This window comes from Capra hircus, chromosome 20 (assembly GCF_001704415.2).
Source record: "Capra hircus breed San Clemente chromosome 20, ASM170441v1, whole genome shotgun sequence".
In the NCBI taxonomy this organism is placed as follows: domain Eukaryota; kingdom Metazoa; phylum Chordata; class Mammalia; order Artiodactyla; family Bovidae; genus Capra; species Capra hircus.
In genome coordinates, this window is record NC_030827.1 from 4502598 (window position 1) to 4516284 (window position 13687).

At 51.3% G+C, this 13687-nt stretch overlaps 1 protein-coding gene across 1 annotated transcript in view; it reads left to right on the forward strand.

The window, feature by feature from the left end:
- NEURL1B (neuralized E3 ubiquitin protein ligase 1B) overlaps positions 1-11551 on the forward strand; it is a 44885-nt gene extending 33334 nt beyond the window's left edge. Inside the window, exons 3-5 of the mRNA XM_018065684.1 lie at positions 3346-4065; positions 6364-6489; positions 6806-11551. Coding sequence (XP_017921173.1) covers positions 3346-4065; positions 6364-6489; positions 6806-7050 — 1091 coding nt within the window. The 3' untranslated portion in view covers positions 7051-11551. The remainder of the gene's footprint in view (positions 1-3345; positions 4066-6363; positions 6490-6805) is intronic.

Below are 13687 nucleotides of genomic sequence, written 5' to 3' on the forward strand. Positions count from 1 at the left end.
TTTAATCTCTGTAACACCATGGGTAGGAGTGTGGAGGGCAGGTATCATCATTATTCCATTTTAAGCTGAGAAAGTTGAGATTCCAAGAGGTGAAGTGACTAACCTAAAGTCACGTAGTCAGGAAGGGCTGAAGCCAAGACTTGAACCTAAGTGTAGCCATCTCCAAGCCATGATCTTAATTAGGGTGCTCTACTGAAGAAAGGGTTCTTCTGTGGAGCTGTTAGGGGCAAGGAAGAAGAGCTTTGGGCATGGCCTCACAGGATGACTGTGGTGGGCAGGGAACCCTGGGAAAATGCATTACACCAACAGGCTCCCGGAAACATCCACTTGTCTTTAAATGCTTTATCAAAAAAAAAGCAAAAAGTGCTTGTGTTAGTCTACTCTTATTCATTTTGGGTTTGTTTGTTTTTTTTCTGATTACAAAATCAGTTGCTTTGTTGTTTGAGGCATTAAGTCATGTCCAACTCTTTGCGACTGTAACCCACAGGTGCAATCCTCTGTCCATGGGACTCTCCAGGCAAGAATACTGGAGCGGGTTGCCAATTCCTTCTCCAGGGGATCTCCCCAACCCAGGGATCAAACCCATGTCTCCTACATTAACAGGTGGATTTTTTTTACCACCAGCTCCTAGGGAAGCCCCAGAAAATCAGTATCTGTTCATTAAAGAAAAATGAAAACATCTGAAAACTCTTAAGAAGCAAATTTCTACCCAGAGACAATCACCCTCAAATCTCTCTGTATTTCGTCCCTTCCTGCGCATCCCATGCACACATCTCCCACGTAATTAGAACCAAATCATACAGTTCAGTATTCTTTGTTGTTCAGTATCACAGGCATTTTCCCACATTGTTAAATATTAATTGAAAACTTGATTTTTAAAAATATCGGGGGTTTTGATGATAAAACTTTGTAGTATACATGTTTACTGTAGAAAAGTTGGAAAACACAGAAAAATCTGAAGACAATTCCTCATAGCCTTACCCACCTGAGAAACAATAACCATTAGCATTTTGTTTTCTAGACCTTGATTTCCTCCGCACATATAGTAGTGCAGACAGACACAGAGACACAAGCGCCAAACTAAGGACCAAACTGAAATCGTTCTTGTTCCTTCATGTTACAGGGAAACATCCTGCAACACAAGACAAGCTCAGATGTCCACAGAGCCCAAGCAAGTAGCCGAGATGGGTGAAGGGGCCAGCTCAGGGCCATGGGGAAAGGGAGCAAGCTTTCACCCACTGGTGACATGCTGGAATCCAGACCCTTGCTTTACCAGAACTGATTTTCCAAAAGAGGCTGTAAATCCAGTTTAAAGTGAAATATCCTGACTCACAAGTCTTGGCCATGAATTTAAAAAAAAAAAATTTTTTTTTAAAGACCAAGGTTGATTTAACAAACCAACAGAAGGGGGAAAAAGAAGAGACATCCATAGCTTAAAAGAGACCAATGACAATGAGTGGATTTTATTTGGATCTTCATTCAAACAAACTGGGAAAAAAGCATATTCTCACACACAATATGACAAGAAGTCTTTAAATTTGATACAGACATACTGAAATTTCTTTAAGATAAAATGGCATGTCTAGGATTTGCTTCAAACTAGTAATAGGAGGGAGAATGATGGGGGCATCAATGAAACAATATTGGTCATGAATGGTAACTGTGGACTCTGGGGAAGAACCAATGATTAGGTATGTTTTCTATAATCAATTGTATGCATTTATTTTTTTTCAAAAAGTTTAAAAAACAAAACCAAGGGAGAGCACCAGTAGGCCAACCAGACAGGTCTGTGAACCAGCATCAGAACTTGGATGGCCAGTGTGCAGCCTCTGCCCTGTACGTGGAGGGGGTTGTTCAGTCCCTCAGTCATGTCTGACTCCTTGCGACCCCGTGGACTGCAGCACACTGGGCTTTCCTGCCCTTCACCATCTCCCAGCGCGTGCTCTAACTCACGTCCACTGAGTTGGTGATGGAGGGAGTCAGGGTAGGGAATAACATATGAGGCTCTCACCAGCGGTTCGGGCATGCTTTTTGAAAATCATGTTCACGTTATGATTTAATATTTGAAAAACTAAAGAGAAACAAATATTTTTTCCCATGATATAAACGACAGAACACTAAGAAAATCTTAGCTGGAGTGGTCCCATTTTAAAAGTTTGAGAAAACACTTTTTCTTGCTTCATTTACTTGTTAACAAGAATTCTTTTTATCACAAAAACAATTTCAAACGAATTCTTTCTTTCCCTGATATCTGTTATTGACTGGCAGTCAGACCTAGAGATCTCATTCACTTCCTCATCTAATATACTACATAATAATGAAGGCTATCTGCCAAGCACTCTGCTAAGCCCTGAGACTTGGTGGTAAACAGACGGTCACAGACGCTGCCCTCCAGGGACTCACGGTGTAGGTGGGGAGATGATCAACAAGTAATCTACCAAAGCATGAAGACCTCTATTACCTGAATGACAAACACTATTTTTATTTGCTTTTTTACTTAATATAGATCAGGAGCACTTTTTCATATTACTAAGTTACTCAAAAAAATATCTTCATGACTGTGACTTTTAAAAAACTCCCCCTTGGTGTCCTGTTCTATAAAATGAGTCCCTTTCCTGCAGAAACCTTACAAATTAAAAGTTCGAATAGCACCCAAGTATCGTGCTCCCTGCTGCAGACACAGCAGTGAGGACAGGCCTTCTTTCAGAGGCAGAATGAACTTGACAGCCCCGGGGTCCAGTCCTGACTTTGTCACCTGGTTGCTGGGCGACCCTGGTCATGTTCCCTAGCCCCTCTGTGCTTCAGCTCCCTTCTTTGCTGAATGAATGGTGGGTGGGAACGGTACACACCTCAGAGGTAGCATGAAGACTAAATGAGAATCTGTGGAAAGGCGCTTACTTAAAGTAACACCCTGTCAGAGTAAGGCCACAAACTCAAAGGGTTTGCTCCTTCCCTAAGAGCTTATGTACTCGTTGGGGAGGCAGAGAGTAGTGATTTTTAAACGCCCTCTAAATCTTCAAAATCTTCGGGGCGTGGGGGGGGGGTAGGGAGGAGGAGAAGCTGCAAAGGTGGAAACTAGAAGAGAGTAAAGAGGGAGAGGAAAGGATGGAGGGATGCGGGTAAGAGGAGGGAAAAGGGAGGAAGGGCCTGGTCGCACCATCCCAAAGATACGATTATGCCAGTGCTCTCGGGGCGATGCTTAATTCAAGTCTACGCTCCGGGAGATCTTAAATAAGGAAGGAAACAGGGAAGGAAACGGCGGGCCGGGCGGGGTGGGGCGCGGGGAGGTCACGGCCTGCTCTGCGGGCTCGCGCTCACCGCCCATCTTCTGCCCTCCTTGTGCAGAGAGCGGGTTCGCCGACACGCTGACGCCCGCGCGCCTCGGCCAGGCCCGCTTCAGCGCCTGCCTGCCGCCCAGCAGCCACGACGCGGCCAACTTCGACAACAACGAGCTCGAGAACAACCAGGTGGTGGCCAAGCTGGGCCACCTGGCGCTGGGCCGCGCCCCAGGCCCGGCCCCCGCCGACCACGCGGCCGCCGCCATCCCGTGCGGGCCGCGCGAGCGCCAGCGGCCCTCGTCGTCGCCGGCGCTGCTCGAGGCCGACCTGCGCTTCCACGCGACGCGCGGGCCCGACGTGAGCCTGTCGCTCGACCGCAAGGTGGCCTGCGCGCCGCGCCCCGACGGCGGCCGCACCCTCGTCTTCTCCGAGCGCCCACTGCGGCCCGGCGAGAGCCTCTTCGTGGAAGTGGGCCGCCCGGGGCTGGCGGCGCCCGGCGCGCTGGCCTTCGGCATCACGTCGTGCGACCCGGGAGGACTCCGGCCCGCCGAGCTGCCCGCGGACCCCGACGCGCTCATCGACCGCAAGGAGTACTGGGTGGTGGCGCGCGCCGGGCCGGTGCCGAGCGGCGGCGACGCGCTCAGCTTCACGCTGCGGCCCGGCGGCGACGTGCTCCTGGGCGTCAACGGGCGCCCGCGCGGCCGCCTGCTGTGCGTCGACACCACGCAGGCGCTCTGGGCTTTCTTCGCCGTGCGCGGCGGCGCCGCCGGCCAGCTGCGCCTCCTCGGTGAGTCCCCGACTGCGCGTGCGCGGGGCTCGTCCCCGGAAACCCGGCGCCGCTGGATAGGTAGCCGCTCCTGCGGCCGCTGAAGGCCAGCCAGCAGTCCCCCAGACTTGAGCGCTTAGCAGAACCTTCTGGCCTCCACTTAGAGTTTCCGATTCAGTGCTGGTGGGGCCCCAGAAGATGCATTTTTAACCAGGGCCCTGCGGATGCCTATCCCTGGACCACACCCTGTGCATACCAACCCAAGTAACCCGCTGGTGTTAGGACCTGGCATTTTTTTTCCCCATTAGTATGCTTTATTATATGCATATTTTCACATTATATAGAGTATGTTACGTGCCAGAGATAAAGAAAATACAGCTACATTTAAAAGAGGAAAATGAGAATAACATCATCTACAGAAAATAGGGTGCAGGCTTGACCCACCACCTTTTGAGATGGAGTTTTGCGTTCATTCATGCCACACATAAACACACAGTGCACCCCGCCTCCAGCTATGGGCCAGTCCGTGAGCTCCCAAGATGGGCAGGGCAGAAGACTGGTTACAGACCTTGGACCTCCTCACATCCTCTGTGGCACCCAAATGGAGATTTGCACGGTGTGATGTTCACTACAGCAGAGGGGCTTCTCCAGCTTGGTGGAGCCGGGCTGGTGATCAGGGAAGGCTTCCAGAGAGCATAACTCTGTTTTCAAGTTTTAGAAAGTCCAAACAGTGACAGAAATAATGAACGCTTCATATGTCACGTCATTCAGTTTTATCCTCCTGATACCCCTGTAAAACCAGTATCATTATCCATGAAGATGTCTTCCGTGTAGAAAGGGAGCGATGACCCGCATCGTGCGGTTGTGAGGATGAAATGATGTATACAGCGCTTTTAGCATGTGCCTGCCATATGCAGCGTGTTTAGTAAGTAGCATTAGTAACAGCAGTGACATGCTGTTTAACTGAGGACAGAGGAGGAACAGGGTGGCAGTGGTTGTCATTTGGTTGATTTGGGGTTTGTTTAAGGGACCATCAGATATAGTCATCATTTCATCCTGAAATAAGTTGCCCAAGTTCCCACTGGGGCTTTGCAAGCACTAAGCCTAGGGTCCTTCTCCCTCTCCCCAGCACCCCTAGGAGAACCAGGATGAGCCTTGAGTGGTCAGGAGGAGAAGAGAGAGCAGCATTCGGAGGCCAGAGACCTGCCCTCCTGACCCCTATCTGACAGCAGCCCTGGTGCTGTAATCTGCCCATCAGTCCTCTAGTAGGGCACAGGACGGGGCGTGTCTCTTCACATCAGAAATAACCATCATTTCCTGAACCAGCAGTTCAGGGAAGAAAACCCATCCACGTTGAACACTAGTCAGGAGTCTTGTAGTTGCAAGTAACAAAACCCCACTCACAGTGCCGTAAGCAAAAGGAATTTGGGGAGTACCCACGTACCTTAGAAGTCTGGGAGTATATTGGATGGATTCAGGAACAGCTGGACCTAGGTGTTAAAAGTATGTCATCAGGATTCTACTTCTCTTTCCATCTCTAAGCTCTCCTTCCCTCTGTGTTGGCTTCCCTCTCAGACACACCCTACAGCACCACGCTTTTCCCTCGATGGAATGGGTCCCTTCTTTCCTATCGGTGCTAGTGAAAGTCACAGAATTTGGGCTTGCAGGCCTTGCTTGAGTTTTGTGCCCTTCACTGGTTAAGAATCCACCTGCAATGCTGGAGACCCTGGTTCAATTCCCAGGTCGGGAAGATCTGCTGGAGAAGGGATAGGCTACCCACTCCAGTATTCCTGGGCTTCCCTGGTGGATCAGATGGTAAAGAATCCACCTGTAATGCGGGAGACCTGGTTCAATCCCTGGGTTGGGAAGATTCCCTAGAGAAGGGAATGGCAACTCACTCCAGTATTCTGGCCTGGAGAATTCCATGGACAGAGAAGCCTGGCAGGCTATAGTCCATGGGGTTGCAAAGATTCAGACACGACTGAGTGACTTTCACTTCCACTTTCCCTGAACCACCGCTGAGACCAAGGGTAGAAGTTCTTTCTTATTGGCTTGGCCTGGATCGTGCGCATGAGGGTGAAGTAGTACCTCCAACAAAATTCCAGTGCTGTTTCTGAAACAGGAATGGAGGTCAGGCAGACACAGACCAGATGTCTACCCGACTTGTACGATGCCATCAATTCTTAGCAGAATCCTACACAGTAGCTCTTGTTCTCCATTAGATCCATGAGGAAGTGAAGGTGCAAAGCAGTAAAGAGCCAGGGACTAGCAGAGCAGAGCCCACCTCCCACGTCCCTGATGGATTCTCTTTGATCTCAGGAACCCTGCAGTCCAGCCCTGCGACCACATCCCCGTCAGGGTCCCTCAGCGGCTCCCAGGATGACAGCGACTCCGACATGGCCTTCAGTGTCAACCAGTCCTCCTCAGCGTCTGAGTCATCCCTGGGTAAGGACGTGTGGCCCCTCGGGGGAGCAGGGAGATGGGCTGCACTGGTGGCTGTGCCAGCCCTTCCGGACCTTGCCCCCAGCCCCGCATCCTCTCCTGGAGGGAGGAGAAACATCTGGATGTGGCGTTCCAGAGGGTGATTGCTGTGCTGGCTGCTTGGGGGTAGGAGCATAGGAGAAGGAGGAAACCTGAACTCCACGTCTCCCAGAGTTATCCCCCTTGGGTTCTGGCACAGAAGCTCTGCCCTCGTGGGGTTGCCCAGCAGAGCCCACCTGGGAACCGCGAGTTGAGGTCTGCCTGTTCTCCCTCCCTGCAGTGACGGCACCCAGCTCCCCGCTGAGCCCACCGGTGTCGCCCATGTCCTCCCCGCCGGAGCTGGGGGGCGGCAAGAGCAGCGAGTGCACCGTGTGCTTCGACGGCGAGGTGGACACGGTCATCTACACGTGCGGACACATGTGTCTGTGCCACGGCTGTGGCCTGCGGCTCAAGAGGCAGGCCCGGGCCTGCTGCCCCATCTGCCGGCGGCCCATCAAGGACGTCATTAAGACCTACAGGCCGTAGCCTGGCCCACCCACGGGCCGTGGCCAGAGCAAGGCCAGCTTTCTGAAGCCCACCCCCTGGGCCAGGCAACCACCATGGCCGCCAGGGAGCCCAAGGGCACTGCCATCTCGCCCGCCACCCTGCAGTGGTGGGCACGGCGTGACAGTCATGGAGATGAGGCCCCCGGGGGCCCGAGTTCAAGTGAGGGTTGCTTCTGGCCTGAAAGTGCTGTGCCCCCAAAAGGCCGTCCCCCGGTGGTCTCAGCTGGGAAACTGTCCCGTGTGCAATGCCTTCTGCTGGGGTTGGTTGAGTGTGTGTGCGAGAGGGGGCGGGCTGAGAATGACTGAGAGAAGCCCACTGGTATTTACCCAGGGATCCTGGCTCTGGGAGGCTATTTAACACTAAGGAATGTGCAATCTGGAGCCCAGACGGCAGCGGGACAAGAAGCTGTTCACTTTCTGGGGCTATGACGTCAGCTGGTTTTGAATATACGGAACCTGCACCTAAACAGAACTCCCACGGATGGTATAGGAAAGGGACACTCAGATTTTCTAAGGCGAGGGAAAAATAGCTCATTGTTTACAGCTCCAAAGCGGCAGCTCCTTAGAGGGGGGCAGGGGGTAGGTGGGTGGAGAACCTAAAAGAACAATTTGCTTTTTTAGTAAGTAACTCAGTCTCTCAGGCTCGGAGAGCAGTTTTGACGGGTGCTGGGGCCAGAGCTCTGGGTGGTGTCCCCTCTAGAAGCCTTGTCACCCCTCCACCCCCAGACCACCTAATAATAAGTACTACACCCCTTGACTCCACCCATAAATGCTTTCAGTCTGTACCACCGTCACCATCTGCAGGAAAATAAAACAGCAGGTCCCCTTTTCCTGGGGGAGGGAAAGAATCCTAGACTCCAGTGAGCCCCCTGGGGTTGGAAAGGGCCACTCCTCAGCTCTCCACATTTCCTGCTGAAATGCTAGGCCTGGCATTCGCCAGCAGCTGTGAGCATCACCAAGGTGACCTGCTGCCAAGTAGAGGGAGGAAGCGTGGCTTTGCCACCATCTTTGTTCTGATTCTCAGTTCATCTTCCCCTGCTGATTACTGAGATGTTAACTGATCATTAGGATGTTAGCTAGGAACTGAGACACTCTCTGAAAATGCTGACCTTGCGACTCTCCCCCTCCCCAGGGCAATTTGTTGGGCATTTTCTAGGCCCCTGGCCCTGCTTCCCCTCCCTTACCCGCTCACCCCTGCCCGGGCCCATCTCTGCAGACTCCCAGACCACGCCTGGGTTGACGAGTTGGCCGGCCTGCAGTTCCCATCTGGGCCCCAGTTCTGGGCCCCACCTTCTCCCTGTCTTGTGCTGTATCTTTAGAGGGCCCTGAGCCTCTGTATTTCTCACTTCCTGATCTGTCTAAGAAGAAACCTAGTACCTGCCCACTCCGGAGCTTTTGGGAGGACCAGCACAACATTCTACAAAGTCCAAGATACCTTGTGAAGAACAGGTATTTTTAGTCCAGTTCCTAATCTGTTCATCTATTGAGGCAGACAAGCAAAGGAGGACTTTCAGAGTTTATGCGTTCATATGACACATTTTGCTGGGTGTCTGGAGGCCCCTTCTGTAGATCAAGTCTCCTGAGGCCAGTCAGTCCATGCCCTTGTGGTGCTCTGGGTCTTGGACTATCTGCTTCTTCACCTGGTATTCTGACCTGCTCTCAGCTTCAGAAATCCTCCTCTTGCCCCTGCAGGAATCCCTGATTGTTTTTTTTTTCCCCTCATGAACTTGGGAACTACACCCAGATTTTAATTTCACAGCAGAACCTTCAGGGGAGCAACTGACACCTCACCATTTGCCAAATTAAGAGTTTGCAAACCTAGGCAGTGCTCAGCGGCCAGCAGAATTCTCTTCCCCCTCGTGTTGGGTGTGGGCAAAGCCATGCACAGGCCCCAGGAGAGAAGGCTAATCACCCCCCTGGGCTGGTGTTCTCCAGGCAGCAGCTCCCCTGGCTGGACTGAACCACAGTCACAAGCCCCAGAAGTCTCTGCAGCCAGTGCCTCTCTCCTGTCACCTCGGGTTCCAGCCAGGCTCAGTGCAGCCACAGCCAGGAATCCAGGAACCTGGGGCCTGGACCCAGGGCAGACCAGGACACGTGCCTGGTGACTTGTCACCTGGGAAGGAGGGAGCTCGTGGCCTGTGTAACTCACTGTGCAGCCGCTATTAGTAGCATCCCCGTTTCCAAGAGGAATTAAAGGGGTGTTTATCTTTTCAAAACCAGACATTTCCAGTTTAGACATTTCCTCTAAACTGATTTATTCAGCACTGCAGAGAAGCTGCCCACACTGCCCTCTAGGTTCTGTCTGGAGAAGGGGCAGGAGTAAAGGGACGGGAACCATGCTCCTTTATTTGGCAGCCCTATGTGCCCTGCACGGCGCTGGAGAGGTGCTTCCCTATGTCAATCCTGCAAGGCAGGTCTTCATACTATATTGAAAACACCACCAATTATAAAACACCATTCTGTGTGCCACTAAGGGAAAAACACTGCCAATTTTAACTGTAAGGTGCCACAGCTATACAATTCATTTTATTCAGACATGTTATGTAGAAAAGCTGTGTTCTTTAGAATCAGTGGAATCTGCTATTGCCCCCATTTGGCAGGTGAGAAAACTGAGGTCCACGAAGTGAAGCAGGAGGTGGCAGGACTGGGCTTCAAGCCTGGTGGTGCCTGGTGCTGAACCCCACGCTCTCTACTGCCTCTCCCCAGGTCCAGAAAGCTCAAGAAATTGCTTGAGTTTTCTTTCTTGAAATTCACCTGGGCAGCCCCTAGAGAGAGCTGGGCACATGCCCCTGTGTGAGGGTTCCAGCCCCAGACTGACGCCTCTTTGCCACCCGAAGCCTGGGAAGACTCACGTCCTTTCTTTTAGGCTCATCTGCCCACTGCCACCTTCTCCTGGCCTCTTGCTATTACACACAGGCACCCATCTGGGCAGCCTGGGGGAGAGCCTTGTCCCATTCACCTTCCTGGGCCCTGTGACCACCACCCTGTTAAGCAGGGCCCCCTGGGGAGTGGGGAGGGGAGACTGGAAGATGCCCCCTTTGTTGTGATCTGGTGCCACCAGAGAAATCTGGCTGTTTCCGAGTCAAGACAAACTCCTTTGTCTAGCCCATTTTCAGCCTGGGAGTCTTCTGGGATTTAGCTACCTGGGGCACTGCTCCCTGAAATGTAGCAAGACTTTTTCAGCCATCCACAACTCCTGGTCAGCGTGGCCTGTGTTCTGGACACAGGGACGGGAACTGGGTCTAAAGACAAGCCTACGGGCAGCTCGTGGCACAGAGCAGGAGGTGGACAGGTTTGTAGACGTGTATTTGGCCCGTCCAGCACTGGGTCCTGTGATGGCACATAGTAGGTACTCATTAAAGGTTTCCTGAGTAGTCCAGAGATCCGGTTATGAGTGTTCAAGGATCTGGTAAAACATCATGTATACATGCGCACAGTCATTCAGTGAACATGTGCTGAGCGCCTGCTGCCTGTGAAGTGCAAGGAGGACCGGCCGAGGGACGGGAGCCCAGCTCTGACATCAGAGGATGGGCAACATGAGACATTTGGGGCAGAGTTCGAGGGCTCTCTTGCCCCTTCTGTTGCCTCGGGGGTCTATCTTGGTCAGTACACAACTGCTTTCCAGACCCAGAGACCCCTGCACACTTCAAAAACCCTTCTCTGCATTAGGAATGCCAGGCACCTTACAGGCAGCAAACTTCTGCTGAAATGGCCTTTGGAAGAACCGTTCAGGGCCCCACCAACTAATGATCGCCCTCAGGCCTTGCCAGGGAGGGAGACGTGGGGAGAGAGGTACCTGCTGCTTTCAGGCCTTGGGACTGGTGGCTGGAGATCAGTCCCCAAGTGGCCAGGGAACCCGCAGTCATTTCCAGAATAGGAGTGTACAGAGTTGGCAAATGAGAGGCAGACTCCTTCCACCGCTCAATCTCTGCCCTGGCTCTGGCAGAGAGGCTCTGGCTCAGGAACACGGGGCCTCTCTCCGTGTCTAATTGTCTCACCGTCTTTCTAACGAGATGACTTGTACCACAATCTGTCTGTGCCTTATGAAAGTGTCTGTGCACTTTTAACCCTCGTTTAAGAGCAACTTTAAAAAGTGGGCCAGGAACTAGCATACATGGTGGTGTTCTAGAGATCTGTGGCAATCACTGAAGCTTCTGCCTTGTGTGTTTGATGTTGGCGTGAAGAAGTGTATGTTCCCCACCCCACCCCTCCACTACCTGTGTACAGACCTTTTAAAACATGTGTTTTTCTTATTTTTCTGATTCAATACTGTGACCTCTCCAATACAGACTAATCTTTGGGGATCTGTAATAAAGGTTTCAAAACCTGAGGGCAGTGGGTTGGGAAGGGTTTGCGCTGGTCCTGTGTGTTGTGCTTTTGCGTGTTGTGTGTTTCTATTTTTGTCTGTTTTTATTTGTTTTATATTAACAATTTTCCTGTTTAAAAAAAAAAAACAAATACAACTTTGGCTTGTTAAAAAAGAAAGTCTCTTCAGGACTGTTTTAAAAAATCACAGTTACCTACATTGTCAGGGAGTGGAGGTGAGGGATACAAATCATCGCCAGCCTTGAGAAAATAATTTGCAAAATGTCTATAGACCCCTGAGCATATTCAAACCTTTTGCTTAGTAACTCCTAAGAAAATATCCTCAGGAACTAATTCTTATTGAGGATAAGCTCCATATTTAAGGATGGTCATTACAGCATTATTTATAGTAGTGAAAAACTAGAAACAACCCTAATAACCAACAACTAGGGTTTATAGTTGCCCCTCATCATTCTTTGCTCACAGAACTGGCTCCAGGACCACCACCACCCCACCTTGGGCTACCCACAGATGCCCAAGTCACTTATATAGAACAGTGTAGTATTTGCATTTGACCTGGGCACACCCTCCGTATACTTTAAATCATCTCTGGAGTACTTATAATACCTAACACAATGCATATGCTATTTAAATGCTGCCAGTGCAACAAATTCAAGTTCTGCTTTTTGGAAATTTTCTGAAATTCTGGTTTCAAATACTTTCCATCTGAGGCTGGTTGAATTCACAGATGCAGAGCCTGAAAATACGGAGAACCAGCGGTACTCGTCAGAGTTCTTGGTTGCAAGTGACAGAAACCCAGCTGGCATGAAGACTGGTTCAAGATGGGGAGTCGAAGGACATGCACTCATCTCCCGTGAGAGCACCCAAGTCACAGCTAGCTGTTGGACAGTTGACAGGAGGATGCTAGGACCCACAAAAAAAACATACCCCCACATCCACAGACGAAGGAGAAGCCACAGTGAGACAGCAGGAGGGACAGAGTCATAATAAAATCACAATCATAATAAAATCAAACTCCATGCCCACTAGGTGGGCCACCACACAATGGAGGACAGTTCTACCGAAGAAATCCTACCAGTGTCGTGAGGTTCTGAGCCCCCCAGCAGGCGTCCCCGCTTGGGGATACAGCAAAGGTAATAGGAATCCCCAGGGAATCTGACTGCAGGCCAGTGGGACTTGACCACAGGGCTTACACAGACTCCAGTCTTGGCACAAAGTCTTGTGCACACCAGGACCCAGGGGAAAGGAGCAGTGACCCCATAAGACACTGAGCCAGACCCACCTGCTAATGTCGGAGGCTCTCCTGCGGAGGCACGGGTTGACAGTGGCGGTGGCTCGCTGTGGGGACTGGGACACTAGCAGCAGCAGTCCTGGGAGGTGCCCCTTGGCATGAGCCCTCTTGGATGTCACCATTAACCCTACTATAGAGCCCATAGACTCCAGGGCTGGGTCGCCTCACACCAAACAACTAACAGGGAGGGAGCAAAGCTCCACTCATCAACAGACAATTGTGTTACAGTTTAACTGAGGACTTCCCTGTCCACCAGAGCAAGACCCAGTTTTTCGCATCGCTGGTCTCTCAATGGCACCCCACTCCAGTACTCTTGCCTGGAAAATCCCATGGACGGAGGAGCCTGGAAGGCTGCAGTCCATGGGGTCGCTGAGGGTCGGACACGACTGAGCGACTTCACTTTCACTTTTCACTTTCATGCACTGGAGAGGAAATGGCAACCCACTCCAGTGTTCTTGCCTGGAGAATCCCAGGCACGGGGGAGCCTGGTGGGCTGCCATCTATGGGGTCGCACAGAGTCGGACACGGCTGAAGTGACTTAGCAGTAGTCTCTCCCATCAGGAAGCTTACACAAGCCTCATCCACCAGAGGGCAGACAGAGTAAGCAAGAAGAACCACAATCCTGTAGCTGCCAGAATGAAAACTATATCACAGAAAGGTAATCAAAATGAAAATGAAGAGGATTATGTCCCCAGAGGAAGAGACAAGATAAAACCCTAGAAAAACAACTGAATGAGGTGGAGATGAGCAACCTCCCAGAAAAACAAGTCAGAATAATGATAGCGCAGATGGTCCAGGATCTCGGAAAAAGAAAGGAGAAGACGCAAGAGATGTTTACCAAAGACCCAGAAGAACTGAAGAACAGCCGGAGATAGATAATACACTGGAAGGAATCCCTAGCAGAAAAACTGAGGCAGAAGCACGGATAAATGACGTGGAGGACAGAACGGTGGAAAGCGCTGCAGCAGAACAGGATAGGGAGGAAAGAATGAAGAGAAAT